Genomic DNA, 21,209 nt, shown 5'->3' with positions numbered 1-21,209 from the left:
GTGTTCCACATGTGTGACAATAAAGGGGAATGTCCCCCCCCGATTCTTCTTCTTCTTCTTAAGTGGACCAAATGTCCCCTGAAAGGTTTTGTTCATGTCTGTGTTTCCTGACTGGTTCTTATTGGTTCTTATTGTCCTGTCAGGTATCCAGGGCGTGGTGGAGGCCTACCAGGCCTGCCTCCCCAAGCTGCAGCTTTACGGTCCCACCAACATCGCCCCCATCATCCAGAAGGTCGCCAACTCCGCCTCGCAGGAGGTCCACACCAAAGAGGCCATGGTGAGACCCATTCATTGGTCACTCGCTCTCCCAGATACCCTTCATCCACATCCAGTCTGCTGCCGCCCGCCAGCGTTCAGGAGGACCTTTCTCTGAACATCATGAAATGTAAAGTGACGAAGAGTCAGCACAACCAGGTCAAGGCAACAGCTGGTGGAACCAGCCAGTGTGTTCAAACAGCCAATGACAGGAGTTAAACCACCGCAGTGAACAAAGACCAGCAGACAGAAAGAAACTCCTGTGACACGTTAGTTTAGCGTCAGGTTTGTTTTTTAAAGACGTGAAGTTGGTTTTCTGAAGCTAAAAATGAAGAACTCTAAAAATGAACTTTGAACTGACAAATGATGCTGACGTCTTTGTGTTTTCATTAAGGTTCAGTAATCTGACTGGACAGATGTAGATTTTCTGATCCGCTCTGAAGACGTCCATCTCATGTTTACATTCTCCGTCTCGTAGCAATACTTCATCCTGCTGATCCTGACGGACGGCGTCATCACCGACATGGCCGACACGAGGGAGGCCATCGTCCAGGCCTCCCACCTCCCCATGTCCGTCATCATTGTCGGGATCGGGAATGCCGACTTCAGCGACATGCAGATGCTGGACGGCGATGACGGAATCCTGCGCTCGCCCAAAGGAGAGCCTGTCCTCCGGGACATCGTCCAGTTCGTCCCCTTCCGCAACTTCAAACACGTGAGTCACAGCTCTCCAGTTTGCACTTGAAGTAGTAATCGTCATCTTAAACGTTTCTCTGCGTGCAGAATATCAGACATTTGACCAGCAGAGCTGAAAACTGTAGACAGAAACTGGACAGGACACAGCTGGTCAGTCAGCCTCAGTGTGTTTGGACGGCGGAGGACGCCGGCTGGCGGGTTTGAACCCTCAGCCTTCTGGTTGGAGGTGACAGTGGTCAGGTCTGAACTGAACCAATTAAAACTACGTGCATGAATGATTTAATCTGGTAATGAGTGGAGCACAGCGCAGATTGACTGTCTCGTAATAAATGTTAGCACAGTGTTATTGATCAGGCCTCACAGCTGTTAAAATGGACGTTTTAACGTCTGCTGGACGTTGACCATGAGTACGACCGCTGTTCCACGCTCTGCAGGTGCAGCCAACACACCATGTAGAAAAACCTTCATCTCCAAAACTGGAAAAGAAGACGAGTTCAGATTTGGGAAAAAGGATTTGATGCATTTCCTGCAGCTGCTTCACAATAAAAGCCCCTATGAGGCTGTAATCCGCTGTGAAAAAGCACATTAACAAATGGAAAGGAGCTGCTGTGAACTGTTCTGCAGACAAACAGCGACGTCGGTGTGAGGTGAACACGTTAAAGAATCACTTCCTGGTTTCCATCGGTCGTCCCCGAACTGATGACGTCATTCAAAACGCCTGTGGTGATTTTACAGAAATCGGCTCTTAAAGCTCAGATTTAGTCTTGCCGGCTTCCTTTTTTTTTTTTTTTTTTTTACCTCTGCTTTACCTGCACATCGTATTTTAACCTTTTCTTTGCTTCTCTTCTTTTCATCCCGAGTCTGTTCTGTTCATCCGACTGGACGTCTCCTGTTTCAGCTGCTGATGTAAAGCACTCGTTGTTTCCGTGTGAATTATTATTACAAACTCATTGAACTGCTCTCATTCTGTCGTTCAGGAGTTAAAAGCCTGTAAAAATGGGCAGCAGGTGGTCAAAGGTCTCTCCCTGATGGAGCATTATTCAGTGTGTGTATAGTATAACTGTGACCCTACAATAACTGGAAGACTGTGAAGTGTAAGGAAAGCAATAAGCCGAGAAGAGAAAGAGTGTTTTTAATAAAGATCAGAGCGTACTGGAGGTGGAGGAGGACGAGACGAGGACGAGGAGAGAGCGTGGCGTTATTGAAGAAATGAGTTTTCACCCTTTAAGAAGGGAGGCGGAGAGACAATCTGCCAGCTGATCTGAAGGGAGACATCTTTTATTCCTCTCAAATGAATTTTCAGTCTTTAACAAGTCTGAAGGTTACAGACTGTAAACTACAGTGGAGATTTATCCTCCGGTTTGGCTCCTTTCCAGGCGCTGGATGTATTTTCCCCCCCGGGTTTAATCAGTGTGATGAATGAGACTTTCTGTCTTTGGCCCAAAAGGAGGCGATTTTCATTTGACGGCAGTGAACGAGGCAGAGACGAGCAGCTCTGACTGACGCTTCAGACAATTACAGCTGCTGCTCCTCCCAAAGGAACCACCACAGAAGAAGAACTCAGGCTGTAAAATAACGTTTTAAGTCCACTGTGTACAGTACGCAGTGAGATGAATATACCAGAGTCTGCATTACAGCGTGCACTGTGCGTATGTTCATGTGCATGTTTGAGGGTCTACGAGGACGAAATCCTTCTGTTATTCCTTTCTCCTCGTTAGCATTTACACATTACTGCTGATCCTTTTAACGACCCACTTTGATTTCCCTGCAGACACTCACTCATTTCAGATTCTATGAAAATAAACTTGCTGCACATAATAATCCATTACCATCAAGGTTCAGTCAATTTTATGTATTTTCTGTCCGAGTCACGTCATCGTTCTGTCTCACCGCGAGCAGAAATCGTTTTCAGAGCTCTCCAGAGGAGCCAAAACAACGACACTCATTATGTTTTATGTGGACAGAAATCTAATCTGGAAGACAGTTTGTTAGTCAGTGACGGTCTAAACTGTTTACCCTCACTTCATTACACGACACAACATGAGGTTTGTCCTCTGTGTCGAGCTGCAGGAAAGTAAAGATAAAGTTTAGATAAAATCTGAAGGATTCATTCTCCTGAGAGCAGGAAAGAAACCAGCCTCTTCCCAGCAGATGTAACACTGCTGACTTCAGACATGTCAGTCTGACAGTCTGCTGCCTTCATTGGAGCATTTACTGACATGTCCCCTAAAGACACCGACTAGAAAGGTGGTCCAGGTGTCCCTCTTCCCACCAGCCTTTTCCAGCTCCTCCTGGGGGGACCACGAGGTGTTGCCAAACCCAGTGAGATGTGTGATATGTTCAGTGTGTTCTGGGTCTCCCTCAGGGCCTTGCCAGCAGTTGGATGTCCCTGTAAAACCTCCAAAGGAAGGCCCAGGAAGACCCTGATCAGGTCCCGAACCACCTTGACTCAACTCTAGTGTCAAACTCCCTCTGGATGTCTGAGCTGGAGGCTGAAAATAGACACCCTACGGGGAAACTCATTTCAGCTGATGGTTCTTTTGGTCTTTGCTCTGAGCTCGTGATCATCGATGAGGGTTGGAACGTGGATCAGCTCCCTCTGAACCACAATGGTCCAATGCTCCACTTTACCCTCAGTAGTGAGCAAGATCGTCAAAATACTGAAAGTCCTTAAGTCAACAGGCAGAGAGCCTGTGCCTCAGATTTGGACTCCTGCTGCTTCAGACTCAGATGTAAAGGTGAAGTAAAGGTGATTCATGGTAAATCACTGTAATAGTCCTTTAAAAGGAACCTGCAGTGTTCTTCGTTCCATACCAGCACTTTAAGACATGAACACTTCCATGTACAGCTGGTGTATGTTTGATCGATGTGTCCTCTGTCTCTTCCTTCCCTTCAGGCGTCTCCAGCTGCTCTAGCTAAGACCGTACTAGCAGAGGTGCCAAACCAGGTGGTTGACTACTACAACAGCAAGGGCATTAAGCCCAAAGTGCCCAGCGAGTACCAGTCTTCCAGGCAGTTTGGCCCCTGAGCACCAGCGGCAGCGCTGCCCCAGACACGACAGGTCCTCCTGCGCCGAGAAAAATGTTTACTGTCTTTTGTTCTTTGTTAATGCGGATGTTAAAGGTGCTACATGCAGCATTTTAGCATGAAGGAATGCCTCATTTCAGACGTTAATGTGATCACTGTAGACACACAAGGTCACCAAGAAGCCTGTCAGCCTCTGCACTGCAGTTTACACCAGGACCAAGTTCTGTTGGATTGCTTCATGACACAAAACGGTAGAGGGCGTTTCATTTCCCGTCTTCGTCTTTTTAGGGTAGAGAAGTGGACGCTGGACACAGGAGTGCTAGTTAGGATGCTCTCAAAGGGGAAACGGAGCCAAGTTAGATTTCTTTGCATCGTTTGAAGTCTGGTGCTGACGGTGGACCTGCAGTGACAGGTAGAACAAGAAGCTGAGACGTGTCCATCCAACGCAGGGTACAGCAAACACAGTGGTCTGTCCTCATGAAAGGCAGTTTGTCAACCTGCAGTGAGCAGCGTCCACATGCTGCCGGCGTGTTTGAGTACACAGAAAACCAAAACTAGAATGGACACGTTCCTTACCTGCACACATCCTTCATGTCAAGATCCAAGTTGTCGTGAGTAGAAGACCAGGGTTTGTTATTAGCAGACAGTCACATCTTGTTTTGTAAACACATCTTTTAGCTATGCAGCACCTTGAAGAACAACAGGTGTTTCTGTGTCTTTCCTTTGCATTAGTGTTTACAGTGAGAGCAGGTGACCTCGACATTTCGGGTCAAAATCAGTTCATTTCAGTGAAAACATTCACTGCCAACACTGCCAACATTTCTGGTATGATCTCTTGAAGTTAGCGACCGAGCTAGCTAGTTTTCTGTCCAGTGTTAGCAAACTGGTAGCCAGTCAGACCAGCCTGTTGAACCACTTTGGCTGGACAGCGTCAGTAGCAGCTCGCTGTGATGGCCTGCCAGTAGTCACTCCATCACCGTTCCAGCACCACCCGCTTCACCTGGACATGCTATGAGCAGACATTGAACACCTGCAGCCACTTCTTCAGTCGTCCAGTGATGTAAAGGCTCACCAGTCTGACTTTTTCTACCTTGAATTACATGGACACATTGTAGGAAGCAGAGAGGCTTCTGGGAAATGAGGAAAAGCACCATTGGGGTGAGGAAGAACTTCATGTGGTCTCAGTTGTGGTCCGGCTGAGGTTCCATGTATAAAATGCTAGCTGTAGCACTTTTGGCATCTGCTGTGCATGCGAGCCTGCAGAGGCTGAGCTGATCGTAACCTTCAGGAGTGTTTTTAACGGACGTGAAAAGCACACAAACGCACCACACCGACCAATCCAAACGCTGCTTCCCTGCAGACAGCATGACGGGTGGGGAAGCGGTCGATGAAGGAATGTACCAAACCCCTTCTTCCCCTTCTGGTTTGTTTTTCTAAGAGTTTATTGAGATTTTGCTAAATTTGGTAAAGTTCGTATGTTGTAAAGCGTTTTGGATCTTGCTGCCTTCACTGACGTCTGCATCCTCTGCTGGTTTTCTCCAAAGACCAGCAGATGCATGAACTGTTGTTTTGCATGCAGATCTCCATGCAGGTCCCCCGGTCCTCGTGGTTTCTATTTCCTGGTAGTGAATAATATGAGTACCAATGATGTTTACAATGTTCCCGACGACGGGGCTGTTCTACTCCAGCATGTTCACATGTGAATGCAAATGTATGAGTAGATATAAAAGCACAACCTGAGTATCTCTGGAGAGTTTATTAGATTATGGTGATAGATTTTGGTTCCTTTGTGCCACAACACCTGTCCATCTCTGAAGAAGTGGTCCACTGTCTTTAGTTTCGCTGGCTTTTCTTTTACTGTTGGCTTTCAAACAGTCACATTTTCACCATCTTAGTCCAAAAAAGGCTCAATCCAATACACACCAGCAGGAAAACCAGCGCTGGGTAGCTGTTGTGTTACTGGATGTAGTCTGTTGTAGTGGACTGTGACAACACCTCATGACACCTTCAGCAAATGATGGTTTGTTTGTTTGTTTGTTTGTTTATTTATTTATTTATTTAGTCTTCTTCCACTGAGTTTGACAACATCCATAAAGTTCTCTTGAACTCCTGATGCTGGAAATCCGACTCGTTTTAACACGTCATGTGGATCATCAAACTAAAGCCAGACAAGAGCATCGATACAAGCTGTCAGTTAGCTTTTAAAGTTTTAGCTTTCTTCACTACGTGAGCCTGATAATTATGGTTTGTTCAGTTAAGGACAGAGGGAGTGAAAGTCAAACCAACCACAGTTCAGATACGATGAGGCAGCACCTGATTGACCTCCACGCTGCTCCTGACTGACAGCAGAAGAAAACTTCATGAATTAGTCTGATTCGGACATAAATTGTCATTCTGCGATAGAAATATTTCCTCCTGACTTGTCCTGTTTGTCACAGCTAACCAATGCGTACTGGCTCAGCAGTGTCATGTGATCAATAAAATCAGTATTTTTGTGTTTATATTTCAGGTTAATTTTTCGTCGTCAGACTGTAAACACTCTTTAAAGGAAGAATCTTCCCCGTTTGTGTTGCTGATTTCAGGAGCTGTCCTTGTTAATGTGTTCATATTACAAGCAGACAGTTTGATTTGTCATTGGAGGGAATGTACAGGTGTTGGGTCACATGACTTGTCGTTGTGTTAACATGCAGTATTGTGTGCAAAACAATGACAAACTGAATTCTAATAAAAGTTTTATCAGTAACCTCTGAGTGTGGCGGTTGGTTTGTGGTGGAAGATCGAAACAGCAGAATTCATGAATGACGAGTTCTCAAAGAGTCGGAAAAACGTTTTTTCTCCTTTTTCCTGATGGACACCCAGCTGATCAATCACCATGGGAGTACATGGAAATGATTCAGAGCAGGCTAATGTTAAGCTAACACAAGCTAAGGTTGTGCTAACATTAAGCTAACACAAACTAAGGTTAAGCTAACACAAGCTAAGGTTGCACTTTGAAAAGGTGACAAAATGACAAAATCCTTCAAAGATTTCACATCCTGAGTTTGTTAAACAACGTCTGTTTAGTAGGTTTACCCAGTTTGTGGTCTAAGGTGTCCCCTTCAGTCCTGGACAGCACCGGCCCGCAGAGACTCTGTGGATAAGGAAACAGATCAGCAGCCTGTCATTAATGACACTTTTATTTCTGATTCATTGTCTTTGAATCAGCTTTAACGAGCGAGTAACGAGCTGCTCATTCAGTCACTGCAGCCGCTGCAGCTCTTAAAGGTTCGTACTGAACACCTCGAGAACCATAACAGGACTAACAGGAGAAGTGATGCGTTCAAACTCACTCAGGAAATGAAGGATTTCAGCCTGACAGCAGCCTGAGAGGCCGCTCAGAAGGTGAATCACAGCTTGAGCTCAGCGTGAATGTGACAAAGCTTCAGTCTCATTCATAGCTGTCACAACGCGGCAGCCGGCCGGGTTTCATAGTGATGACTTATTGATTTCTGCTCATCACTTCCTTTATCTCAGCTCAACTCTGGCCTCCTTTCCACTGAACTTCTTTTTCTAAATGTGCACAGGTGTGAGCAGCAGCAGCTTCACCTGTCAGTCAGCTGCTCTTCAGTTTCTTCTTCTGGACCAAAGTTCAGCCAAACATTGAGCACTTAAAGAGCGTAATGAGGCCGCAGGCTGTGAGCTTCACAGCTGACCGCTCAGATAACCGACGACCGAACGTCCTTCAGCCAGTTCACTGCAGACCAGGACCACATGACCGGGCCTCCTGTCCGTCACTCTGACTGTTTGCTCATTAAGAGGCTGAAGTCTTCATTAACTGCTGTCTCTTCTTCTGCTGTCGCTCACTTTGTAAAAACGCACCTGAGAAAAAAAGGAAGCAGGAAGTGAATGTGTTGCTTTCTTGGATGTAGATTTGGAGATTTTCCCACAGGTGTGCCATTCAGCGGGGAATTGCATGTTTTTTTCCTGGATACCTCTGCACTTTATGTGGTGAGCTCTGTGTGTCGTGACCTGCGCTGTAGAAGGATGACGCAGGAAACTGCCTCTGAAATCACATCAGATCCATCGGCTGACGTGAAGAGGCTGATTGATTTTACTCAGAGAGAATAAAACTACAAAGGTCAGAGTCAGGTGACGTTTCGCGTTTGTCACAGCGGACTCAGCTACTGGACTTCAGTCTGTGGTGGAGGTTTGATTTTAACATGACCTGCTCTGCTTCAGAGGTTTTGATCTGTCTGGAGTTCGTATGTGGGTCATTCCAGCCTCACTGAGCTCCTGCTTCCAGTGAACCGGCTGCTCCTCCTGTCGTGAAAAACCCATCTTTGTATTTTTCAGTGTAAAAATGGAGAAAGTCAAAAATGTTGCCGCTAATCTGATAGATGCTAACATGCTAACACCAACATGTTGGCCTGTTTGTGTTGACAGGAGAGCTGAAGCCATCAGGAGAACGAGAACCCGTTAAAGTTCATCAGATCTGATCTCTGTTCAGATCATTTAGTCTGTTTAACATTCAGTCAAACTGTCCACCAACACTCTGCTCTATTAGCCGTTAGCAGCACCCGTTAGCATCTCCTGTTAGCAGCTCTCGTTCTCGTGGACGTACAGCCGACTCTCACTGGGTCACTGTGAGACTGATGAAAGTGGTCATGTCCACGGTTACAAAGAGCATCTTCTTCCTGTGATTTCTGATTCACAGACCTCGACCTTATCATTTACATCGGTTTGATGGGACTCAGTCCTACAAATTTCAGCCAATCAGACGGCCCCAGTGGGCACAGGAGTGAGAGCAGAGATCGAATATGGATAGAAAACGTTTGTTGAGTGTTCTTCAGCTGACATGTTCACTGCTCATAGGGAAGCCATCAAGATAATAATAATAATGATAATAATTATAAATGACTGAATATTGTTGAAAGATCATTGAAATGTTTTTATTGATGGGAGCATGAATGTCTGATGACGATAACGATGATGATGATGATGTCAGTCCATTTTCAGTCTGACCAAATGAATCTGATTACAGATCTGAGCTGCTGGTGGAGCCAAAAACAGACAAACTGATAAAAATGTGCAAAACTTTCCTCCAGAGAAACTTTGCAGAGTTGGTCTCCATCCATGTTGTCATAACTCAGCAGAAACTCTTCACTCTGATTGGCTCTGAGACATAAACAGCTGATTAATGTCGAGACCTTCAGCGTCTGTGTCTCCAAAGCCGTCACTTCTCTGAGACACTCTGACCGCAGACGGCTTCATTAAAACAGGTTCAGCAGGTCTTTAATTACCTCAGCTGACGAGTGCAGGAGCTAACGAGGAGGTTAATGAGGAGCAGCCAATAGGAAGGCAGCGTGAGATGTGTTTCCCAAACAAGAGACAGCATCAGCAGAGAGACGAGAAGCTGATTCTTGGTCCAGTTTGAGTCCAGACGTCTGGAAATGAGACAATGTGACTGATGTCCTGTTTCTACGCTTGCTCCCGTCCTCCTGTCTTTCCTCTGAGGGTCCTCTTCTGTCTCCTCCTGCTTTGCTCCTCTGAGCTCCAAATGTTCAGGGACCCGGTGGACCACCAGCCTGGAGGCGGAGGTTCAGCGTCCTCAAGTTCTCTAAATGCACATCGTCCATAAATTGTCTTCACGTTCCCTAAAATGTCCAAAAAACGTCCTCCCTTTTTAAAAACAAGTCTCACATTCAACAAACATCCACACCTGTCCTAAAATGTCCTGAAAATGTCCTCAGTGTGTTTGGGATGAACTGGCACCGTAAACATTTCCAGTTTCAGACCTCAACCTCTTCCAGCTCCGCCGGCTGTGAGCCAGACCACATCAGCAGTCAGACCTGGACCTCAGAGACGCTCTGCCGGCTGAACGTCCAACATCTGGTCCAAAGACGGACACGTGAGGAGGGGACGCTCAGCTGTCTACACACTTCTGGCCATGTTGTAAAGCAGCATTGTTAATGTCTCAGGGACAGTCAGTGGGAAAAAACCCTCAGTGGACTGAAAGGACGTGTTTTCAGTCATTATGGGATGGACGCTGTGAGCTGGCAGCTGCTGATGCTGGAGCAGGATGAGAGGACAGAGCTGAGTGACGGCTCGCTGCTCCACAGAGGAAACTCATTATCATGTTCAGCTGAGCGCGCACACACACACACACACACACACACACACACACACACACACACACACACACACACACACACACACACACACACACACACACACACACACACACACACACACAGGATTCCTCTGGGTGGTGCATTTTTTCCTCCACATTATCATTAATTCAAAGAAATATTCCACTAATGAAATCAGTCGTAATATTTGTTCAGTAGCAACGAAAACGGAGGAAACAGAAGATGAAGCTGCAGATCAACGAGCACAGAGAGAAAATACAGAGTTATTTAAAATGAGATCTTTTAATCATTAAATGAAACTAAAAGATGAAAAAACGAAATGATGAGAAGGAGTGAAGGAAGAAGACAAAGAAGATGAGGAGGAGGAGGAGTGAGGAGGGATGGAGGGAAAAGGACGACAGCGCTCAAACGATACGACCGGGTGGTTTAATAAATGTTGTTCATGTGCAGCGAGAGCAGCAAAGAAACATGAATTCTTTTATTTAAATTCACTGAATTTGACCCAGAAACAAAGCAGAATTACAGTGTTTTACTGTTTCTGTGAAGAAGAAATGAAAGAAGAAACGTTTCAACATCTAAAACACGAAGATCTGAGCACAAACAAAACGTCTGGTTACTCCGCTGTGTCGTTAGCTAACAGCTAACACGCTAGCAGCCGTGACGTTTTGCTCTCACGAGTTTCATCATTTAATTCAACAAAGAGCTACGAGGAAGAACAGCGTCCGAGCTCGTGAGCTTTACGAACCCCGACCAGTTTACGAAGTCATAAACGGCTGCTGGCAGACAGAAACTGGATCACCCAGCTCAGGAGTCGAATCTTTCCTCTCGTGTCTCCTCTCTAGTCTCGGGTTTTGGCGTCTCCTGTCTGGTCTCGGGTTTTGGCGTCTCCTCTCTAGTCTCGGGTTTTGGCGTCTCCTGTCTGGTCCCAGGTTTTGGCGTCTCCTCTCTGGTCCCAGGTTTTGGCGTCTCCTCTCTAGTCTCGGGTTTTGGCGTCTCCTGTCTGGTCCCGGGTTTTGGCGTCTCCTCTCTAGTCTCGGGTTTTGGCGTCTCCTGTCTAGTCTCGGGTTTTGGCGTCTCCTGTCTAGTCTCGGGTTTTGGCGTCTCCTGTCTGGTCCCGGGTTTTGGCGTCTCCTCTCTAGTCTCGGGTTTTGGCGTCTCCTCTCTGGTCCCAGGTTTTGGCGTCTCCTCTCTGGTCCCAGGTTTTGGCGTCTCCTCTCTGGTCCCAGGTTTTGGCGTCTCCTCTCTGGTCCCAGGTTTTGGCGTCTCCTCTCTGGTCTCAGGTGTTCCCCGTCAGTCCGGGTCCGTCTGCAGAGCCGAGGATCCTGTTTGCTGTCAGGACCCGTGACGGACTCTGTTCAGCGCCTCTGAAGCTCGTCCTGAACCTCTGAAGTTCTTCCTGCTTTTACTCATCAGCTTCATTTCTCTGCTCACTGATGGTTTCAGCAGCATCCGACACAACCTGAAGCTCATTGGTCGATCCTCTGACAGCGAGTCAACTGAAGGCGGTGAGTTTATCACGAGTGAGCGGCGTTATCTTCAGGAAACAGAGCGAACCAGCAGAAACCGACATGTATGAACAACACGGCGGCGCTGTGTCGACTGAACTGCAGCCCTCTGCTGGAGCACGTCCTCCTCCTCCTCCTCCTCCTCCTCTCTCATCACCATCAGGAGACATTAACGTCTCACCTGCCTTAATCTCCCAGATGTGTCGGCGGTGTGCAGACGAGCCGCCGCAGAGGTGGCCGGCGTTGATCGGGCGTCTCTGAGGGCAGATTACAGCAGAGCTTTGTTCAGGTGGTCTGAGGCAGCAGGTGCTTCCAGCTGATAAACCAAGACGAGGACGGTCCTCAGCAGCAGCGGGATTTCCTCTCACACCTGGACGGCAGCGTGACGGTCGTCTGACTGCAGAACCAAAGAGTTTGTGTCACTGTGTGTCCTCACTGAGAGCTGGACAGACGCTGTCCTCTAGACTCCTCTAGGACATCAGGGACGTGTCCCTCTCTGTGTCCAGCAACTACACGAGTGTCCCTTTGACCCCGTCTGTCAGTGTCTAATCAATGTGTTTGGTACACAAGTGGTTACCACATGTTGTTCTTTAGGCTGATACAAGTCCCGCCTCCCGACATAATATAGCTGATATGATTGGCTGAGCTGTTTCTGACGAGTGGGACAGAACAAAACTGTAAGTGGCTTAAAGAAAGTATTTTCTCAGTTGCTGATGTCAGAGGGAAATATTGTACTTTTACTGCATTATATCATCTGACAGCTTCAGTTACTTCACAAATTCAGATTTTTCCACAAAAACACACAGAGTTAATAAAATATGTTTGTTATGAATTAAACTCCTGTTTCTACGAGTCCAGCTGAAACGATTAGTCGATCAATCAATGAGTGGATTGACAGAAAATGATCAATCGTCTGTTGTTTTAATGGTTTACTGATCTCTTCTGTGGAATCATTCATGTTTGATCTTCTCACATGTTTGATTTGCTGCTTTCCTCTCAGTGATCTCAATGATCTGAATGTGTCTGGAATCATGTGGAGCTTTGGACTGTTGGACCAAACAAACATGGTGAAGGCGTCACTTTGGGCTCTTTGTCACATTTCTCACTATTTTCACAATGTTTCCAAAGCAAACGATCGACCGATCGATCGATGGAGAAAATGATCAGCAGATTGATCCAGAATGAGGAGAATCATTAGTTTCAGTTAAAATGAGCTCCACCTCAACCACCTCCAACAGGAACATCCTGCTGAGGCCTGAAGCGAGCGCAGAGCGGGAGCCGTCGAGAACCACGAGCCTTTTATTTCACAGCTGTTAAATGAACGACCTCCTGAACGAGGAGGAGGCGCAGAGAAACATTTCTCCTTCTATTCTTTAAAATGAGGCCACGTCCGCCTGGAGCGCCTCCATAAAGGCATGAAATAATGGGGTGTCACCCCTTTCCTCCCCCTCCTCCCCCTCCTCCTCACCCACCGGCCATCTTTCACCTTCTCCTCCCACAAGGACGAATCAGAGCCCAGCTCACACGACTGCAGAGGCATCAGATCCTCAGGCTGCAGGTGAGCTTTAAATACCTGGCGAGGTCACCTGCTCACACGCTTCCTGCCTGCTGACCTCCACCGACCTGTGTGCACGCAGCGTTTCCTCTGAACGGGAGAGGAAGAGGAAGAAATGTCTAATTTGTACTTTAGCACAGTACTGCATTAAGTACTTCTTTAATGGACTGAGTACAAACTAACGTGTTTCTCTGCAGACAATCAGTGCGGGGGTCAAAGGTCAGCTCATTCTCGTGGGAGGTGGCCCCGGGGGTGACCTTCAGACTCTGCCCCCCCTCAGGTAGATCCACCTGCAGCCCTTCATCCATCACGGCTCCTCGCCTGCGCTGAGGTGCCGTTAATGAACCTGATGGGCGTCGATCGTCGTCCACGCGTATCGACCGCGACGACGCTCCGCCGTCATTATTAACACCCAAACGCCGAATCATCCGTCTCACTCCACACGTGTTCGGGTGGTTTTGGTTCAGCGCGGCGTGTCGAGGTAAACACCGCGGAGTCGATCCTTCATTCAGTCCCACATCGATCGTTCAGGACTCATCCAGCTCACGAACACATAATGGGCTCCGTAATGAGCAGCTCCGCCTGGAACAATGGAGCAGATGGAGGTTCTCCTCAGATAAACAAAGCAGCAGTCATTGTCTCGCTGTGGACTGAGACGTCCTCCATGATGGTGTTTACACGCAGAGCGTCACAATCAGCAGGACGACTCACATCAAACGCTTCACATGATGCTTCCTCTAATGACCTGGACCCGTTTCCTGAGCGGGTCACTCGTTATCTCACGCACACACTCCACCCTCAGTCGTGCCCTGGGCCTTTATTTGCTTCTAATTTCTCCTGTTCACTGGTAAATGCCGACTCCACACTGTTTAACCGATGAATTCAGCACCGTGTTGTTTCCAGCATCCATCAGCGCAGCAGCAGATCCGCCCTGCTCGCCTCTCTGCTGAGAGCTGTTTAAAGCAGCCGTGTGGAGGAACGCTGTGTGAAGTGAGGGTGTGATGGTCGAGGTGAAATAGACAAAATCAGTAAAATCAATTCTCAAGGACAAAAATCAGAAGCTTCTTTGTTCTAATCCTGCCTGAAGGACACTTTTTAATGACGGTAGATCTGCTCCAAGTTTAACGGTGACGAGTTAAACTGCCAACAGAAAATGAAGAATAAAACTTTATATTCTGTGAAAGAATACAGAGACGTCCAGAGAGGAGCTGCAGCCCACACCTGACGTTTACCTGATGATGTCACACACTGAGGAGGAAGTACACACATCAGCTGATCAGCATCGTTTCAGCTGTTTCTAACAAAACATCATGTTTTAAACTAACTAAAGCTGTCATGGAAATCAAAGAGTGAAATCTGACCGTCCACTGCTGAGAGCACACAGAGCAGTGAATTATGGGTAACACTCGAGGCGTACGGACCGCCGACACCAACATTTTTACAAAGCTTAAGAGGCTGTTAGCGAGCGTGGAGGCGCTGTGCTGATCCAATTTACAGTAACATCAAGTACGAGCAGTCTGCACACACACACACACACACACACACACACACACACACACACACACACACACACACACACACACACACACACACACACACACACACACACACACACACACACACACACACACACTGCTGTGCCGTCATTAAAGCTGCAGCAGAAGCTTCTCTAACAAGCTGAAGACGAATGTTTGGACACTGAGAGGAGACACACAACAAACAACAGTGAGATTCAAGCCTCAGCTTCATCTTCATCTTCATCTTCTGACAAAATGCTCATCAGAGGAGAAAATAATCGATAGAACCACGGGGGCAAAGTAACGAAGTACTCGAGAACCCGTTCTCTTCATACCTCCACTCTGCTTCGTCTCAGACAGCTGAGTGCTTTTCTTTGGAGTATTTTTACAGCGTGTTAGTACTTTTATTGAAGTAATGGATACTGTATATATCATGTAACATGACAAACCCCCCCCCCCCCCGTACGCACGCACGCGCACACGCACACACTTCCCTAAGTCTATTTTTGTCCAGTCAATCCATCAGCATGTGACGGCCTCGCCTGCAGGCCCTGCTGAGGGAACGCTGAACACGCTGAGCAGCACTGACTGCTCGTGAACGGGTTTTCTGCCCTGGGTTTGCCTCCCAGGCGCCTCCCGTCTTATTTATAGAGGTTATCGGTTGTGCACACAGCCAGAGAACGAAACAAACAGCTTCTCTCAAACCAAACCTGCCCATGAATGCAGAGCACCTTCCTCAGAGAGGCCTCGACACGTTCAAACAGGAGCAAACCATCATCAGTCATAGTCATGCTAACTGTACAATCCTTCATTTCACTGCACTGCTGAGCAGTTTTTGAGCTGTTCAGCTTGAGCCCGACTCCTGAATCCATCAGGGAAATTTACATCTTAGCTGTTAAAGAAAACCATGACGTGGTTAAAGCCCAGAAACACACAGTCTGCAGTAAAGTTTCCACATGTAGAAACTTCACGTCTTCACCGACCTCCCGTGTGAAACGGCTCACTGAGGGTTCGTCCTTGAATTTTAACATTAAATCTGGACAAGAGGTGAACAGCAGCTGTGACCGACGGCCTGTTTTTCATGAAGCAGATACAGTTGATGAGTCCTCAGAAACTGATCTTTAATTGGATCTTTCAAATCGTTTCGGTCAGTGTGAAGACTGAACGAGCCTGACAGCCTGCAGCTCTGACTGATGCTGTACGACACGCTCGTGAATACACAATCAGGCTCGTGTCACTATTCATTCAGTGTTCATGTGAGAAAAAAAAAAAACTTCAAAATAAAAAGTAATTGGTTTTTTAATTGAGAGATATGTTTGAGCCAGCTGAAGAGCAATCTGAACTGCGAAGCCTTGTTTTCTGTCTGACTTCTGCAAACTCAAATATTAGTATTTAGATCATGTTATGCAGAGAGCACGATACTCCAAAAACTCCTGAACGACCGTTTTCCTCTTCTTCCACTCTTCAGTCCTGACAGCTGCTCGATGGACAGCTCAAACCTCCTTCAGGGTCTCCAGAGGATGAATCCTGCTGACGTTTCGTCCTGTGCTGGAAGCACGTCAGCGCTCATTCGACGCTGAAGGTCTCGACAGGAAACCTCTGAGACTAAACACCTCAGCTATGCCTCTAGTTTAATGCTAAGCTAACACGTTGACATGCGAAAACAGCACGTTAAACAACGTGTCCCGGAGAGAGAAGTTTGTTGACATAATGATTTCATGAAGTGCTGACGTTGGTTGACAAACTAACGTAGCAGGTGGGCTAACTGCTAACACACTAGCAGGCTGTGAACATGCTAGCATTGGTCCGTAAAAACAGCTTCTCTGGATGTTTAGGCTGACTCTTGTTCATCGTTTCACTCGATGAAGAGTCACTGAAGAGCTTATAAAAGCTTCTCCAGCTAGCTAGCTTGTAAGAAACCGTTAGTAAGTCAGTCAGCTTGGTCGCCAACAAGACAACAAGTTCACAGTTTATCCATCAAGACATATTTGTTTCATTGATGGAAAGTCGGCCAATGAGTCCAGTCACATTGTTTATGCAGCATCATTGATGAAGAGTTCCATAAAACCGAGGATGAGTTGTGATCATTGTTTTATTATTTCACTCAGACACGGCGGCTGGTCACCTGGTTGTGACCTGGTTGTGACCTGGTTGTCACCTGGTCCTGACCCGGTTGTCACCTGGTCCTGACCCGGTCGTCACCTGGTCCTGACAGGGTTGTCACCTGGTTGTGACCTGGTCCTGACCCGGTCGTCACCTGGTCCTGACAGGGTTGTCACCTGGTTGTGACCTGGTTGTGACCTGGTCCTGACCCGGTCGTCACCTGGTCCTGACCCGGTTGTCACCTGGTCCTGACCTGGTTGTGACCTGGTTGTGACCTGGTCCTGACCCGGTCGTCACCTGGTCCTGACAGGGTTGTCACCTGGTTGTGACCTGTCTCACAGCCTCTGAGCGTGAGCAGCGATGAGGCGTCAGTCGATGTGTCTGTTTGTCACCGTTTGTGTCGCTGCTGTTTGACCTTTGAGAGACATTTCAGACAAGACAATAAATACTGTGCTGACCTTCACACACACACACACACACACACACACACACACACACACACACACACACACACACACACACACACACACACACACAGCCTTTTGAAGAAATGAAAACCAGATGAAATGCCCTCATTTTCCTCTCGTGTCCTCCAGGTGGATTTCAGGACCTTGTTAATGAATTATCAATCGATTGATCACTTTAGAATCCAGTTTTTTATGGACGACCTTCCTCTGTTCATCCCTCCTCCTTCGTCCTCTTCACGTCCTTCTTTCCTCTCCTCCTCCTGTAGTCGATGTAGTGAAGGTGGAGGCATCACCTGGACGATCTTTGGTGGAGTCACATGACGTCTTCAGTGTGAACAGACGAAGTCTCGGTGAACTCACATCACTTTAACACAAGACTTGAAACCGATTCATTTTAATGAAACAAACATTATTATCATTATTATTATTGTTAAATTACTGAATAAAAAACTGTTACTGAGTTTTTTTTTTTTAATTTTTAATTTGGTCACATTTTGACAAAACACTGACAAAAACGTTTTGTTCTTGATTTGGAACTACAACTGAGACCTGTTGGTCTTGACTCGGGACTTGTTGGTCTTGACTCGGGACTTGTTGGTCTTGACTCGTGTTGCATTTGTTTGACCTCTGATGTCACTGTGTTTTTCTTCTCTCGTCTTCCTCTCACGTTTTAACAGTCTTCCTGTTGTCCGTCCAGCTGTCTGGTGGACGACGGAGTCCGTCCTGTGTTTCATGGATTCTCAGCGTGTTGACGTGCAGCTGCTCCTCAGAGCTGAATAAACCGTTTTCATGGCAGGATTCTGTCGTCCTGTCAGAGAGACAAACCGCTCATTTCCTGTCCAGAGGCCTCACATGACGTAGAAACCAGGACACGAACGCTGGTCTCCGCACACAAAACCTCTTCAGCTCGGACGAACAGAAAAATGAAGCAACATTAAATAAAAACCTTTTGTCACTTTTTCTCGTCCAGCTCATCAACAAAAGGTCACTTCAGCCAAATGACTCAGAACACGTTTTCATTTGCTGTTTTCTTTCCAGCAACTTCTCTATGAATCAGTGGAAAAGGCTTTAGCTGCTACTGAGGACACTGACGACACGCTGGGTCTCTGTTTGACATCCATCAAATTTGTGTGAAGGAACAAATCTCTCTACACCCGCGCTCACTTTTCAACAAACTGACTAAAAACTTGAACTTTACGGTTAGAGTCAGTGTTATGACGGGGGGGTTAGAAGGTTAGGGACAGGGTCAGGATTACAGTTTAGGATCAGGGGTCAGGATTAGGGTTTAGGGTCAGGGGTCAGGGGTCAGGGGTCAGGATTAGGGTTTAGGGTCAGGGGCGAGGTCTCAGAAGTTGGCAAAGTCTGATTCCAGACAAACTCTTGTTTGTTGACTCTGACAGTTTGATGGTGAGTTGGAAAGTTTTGGCTGAGTTTTGACAAAATTCTTGAACCAAACAAAACGATTAGTCTTTCAGAAAGCAGCTGCGGGACTGATGACGTGCAGAATAATGATGCGACCTGCAGGCCGCCATCAGGTCACCTTCACTCCGAGTCAGCAGGAGCTTTAATGTAGAACTGAAGTGCAGCAGGTCTCCGTCCTGAGCAGGACGGGGTGGACGTGTCCCCTCAGGGCTCAGACCAGCAGCTGCCTGCGGTACTGATGGAAGCTGCTCTGAAAACGGCTGACGAGCATCCCGACGACAGGTTTTTAAAGTCTCTGCCCAATTTCACGGGAGCGGATTGATTTCAGTCCGACTGCGACGACGACAACGCAACCACAGAGCAACGCGGACAGCAAATGAGACAGAGTCCAGCAGAGACGCTCAGGAGCTTCACTCAGAGAGAGCGAGTCCACAGCGTCAACGGCAGCCGAGGACAAAGTTCTCTTTACTCCGGTGGTAATACCTCAGTGTACAAATACTGTGGTACAAGTAAAAGAGTACTAAAGTATTAACATGTTTACTATTAGTGGATTATAGCTATTGACTCTACACAGAGTCCATTTATCTGTCTTCACTCAGCAATAACCTCCAACACACACACACACACACACACACACACACACACACACACACACACACACACACACACACACAGTGTGTCTGTTAATTAAAACTCACCAGAAGTCACTGGGGGACGAGCAGAAACTCTGCTGATATGAGCTGAAGTGTAATTGGTGTAATTACTGTGTGTGTGTGTGTGTGTGTGTGTGTGTGTGTGTGTTCTTCACACACTGAGGATAACAATCATTTATCAATATCTTGCTTTTCTCAGTGTGGACGCCTCAGCTCCCCCTGGTGTCTCTGAGCATAATGAACAAAGTCAACAGTGAAGCGACCTGATGAAGGAAAGACAAACTGCTGTCAGACACAGAAGACAGACGCCGTCCGCTGGAGGACCAACGGTTTGACTGGACTTCCCTGAGCGGGACCTTCCCTGGAAGACGGCGCTCTCAGGTGTGCCATCAGCTGAGCATCTGGACACAGAACGAGGAGGCCAAGAAGAAGAAGACGACCAGCTCGCCGTCTGTCCGACAGCCTTTTATTTCACGAAGCTCTCGCCATCGACTTCCAGCCGGTCTGATTTTACTCGTTCAGGTGCTCGCTCGTCACTTTCTCTTTCTCTTCTTAGCTACGTCTGGTTCTGTTGCCCTTTCAGGCCCAACTTCCCACCAGGAACCCTGAACCCGGCCTGGGCCTGAAAACCTCGCCCTGGAAACACCAACACTTCCGCGGCGCTCCGAGCTCCCAAAGTCAGCTGGCTGCATGGCTAACAGAGCCAACAGCGCTAACTAGCTAAAAGCAGCGACAGTTAGCAACAATTAGCGGCTATCGGTCCATCAGGGAACGTTAACCAGAGCAGCACCAGAGGAAAACCAGGAACTAGAACCTGCTGGCTGCTGGTGTGAGGCGTCGTTAAAGGCCAGCGAGCCGAAATATGATTATTCAAAGGAAACTCGTCACGTAATGTTTCTCTAACTGTTCTTGAACAGTTTTTACTTCTGTTATTATTTCAGTTTCATATTCCTCCTCTTATCTTTTTATTAACTCTTGTTTCTACTGCTGCATCAACCAAATTTCCCCTGAGGCGATCAATAACAGCCGATCACTTTTTATAATATCTAACAGCTCAGTCCGTCTCCAACAGGCTGAACTTACCTGACAGGTAAATTCTCTCCTGTGAGAATTCATCCAGAGAGTACTACAGGATAATATTAGAGCTGAGATTAGACTTTATTTTAGACATTTTATTAACTGTTGGGTTTTATTTACACTGAAAGAACATTTAAGAAATTATAAAATCACTGAGATGGCAAAGCTCAAAGAGACACATTGAGAAATAATCACAGAAACTATAAGAAAGAAAGACAGACAGACAGACAGACAGACAGACAGACAGAGAGAATCCCATCACTGATCAGACACGCGGTGCTTCACAGCTCCAGTTAGCTGCCGAGGCGTCAGAAGAAGACCTGCCTCTGAGTCTGAGCAGGACACATGAGACACACTCAGCTCGGACCTCGTTCCCTCTCCGCTGATTCTACGCTGCTCTCCTCTCTGCCGGGTGTGTTTGTTTTCTGGACAGAGTGATCCTGCAGGGATCCACTGCAGACGCAGCTCAGCGCCAACCAGACGGTCCTGAAGGTCTGAGCTGTGTAATCCTGGTCAGGGTCTACAGAGTGAGAGGCCACGTCCACGCCGGACTCATGAAACGTCTTCTCCTGCCTTCAGCCTGTAATTCGTGCTTCCTGCTGATATTTCCTGCTGTGGTTTGACAAACTGGGAGCAGCTTCTCTGCTGCTGGGAAAGGATCCTGTGAACAGCAGAAACATCTGCGGTTCAGCTGATGCTCATCCAAAGCAGAGGGATTTAATCCTCGACCACAGAGCCGTGACAGGCCGACCCCCCCACGGAGAGAAACGTCGCGGCTTTGACTCTCAGCTCGGCTCCGGCAGA

General features: G+C 47.3%; 2 protein-coding genes across 3 annotated transcripts in view; one reads left to right on the top strand and one right to left on the bottom strand.

The window, feature by feature from the left end:
- The window catches only part of cpne4a (copine IVa), a 53,608-nt gene extending 46,893 nt beyond the window's left edge, over window positions 1-6,715 (top strand). For both annotated transcript variants that reach the window (XM_076737048.1, XM_076737049.1), the window contains 3 exons: window positions 144-277; window positions 734-970; window positions 3,848-6,715. In XM_076737048.1, coding sequence (XP_076593163.1) covers window positions 144-277; window positions 734-970; window positions 3,848-3,979 — 503 coding nt within the window. In that variant the 3' untranslated portion in view covers window positions 3,980-6,715. The remainder of the gene's footprint in view (window positions 1-143; window positions 278-733; window positions 971-3,847) is intronic.
- The window catches only part of nek11 (NIMA-related kinase 11), a 54,023-nt gene continuing 39,515 nt past the window's right edge, over window positions 6,702-21,209 (bottom strand). The window contains exon 16 of the mRNA XM_076737051.1: window positions 6,702-7,108. The gene's annotated coding sequence lies outside the window, so the exon portion shown is untranslated. The remainder of the gene's footprint in view (window positions 7,109-21,209) is intronic.

The sequence above is a fragment of the Chaetodon auriga genome, chromosome 8 (genome assembly GCF_051107435.1).
Source record: "Chaetodon auriga isolate fChaAug3 chromosome 8, fChaAug3.hap1, whole genome shotgun sequence".
In the NCBI taxonomy this organism is placed as follows: domain Eukaryota; kingdom Metazoa; phylum Chordata; class Actinopteri; order Chaetodontiformes; family Chaetodontidae; genus Chaetodon; species Chaetodon auriga.
This window is presented reverse-complemented; position numbering and strand designations above follow the sequence as displayed.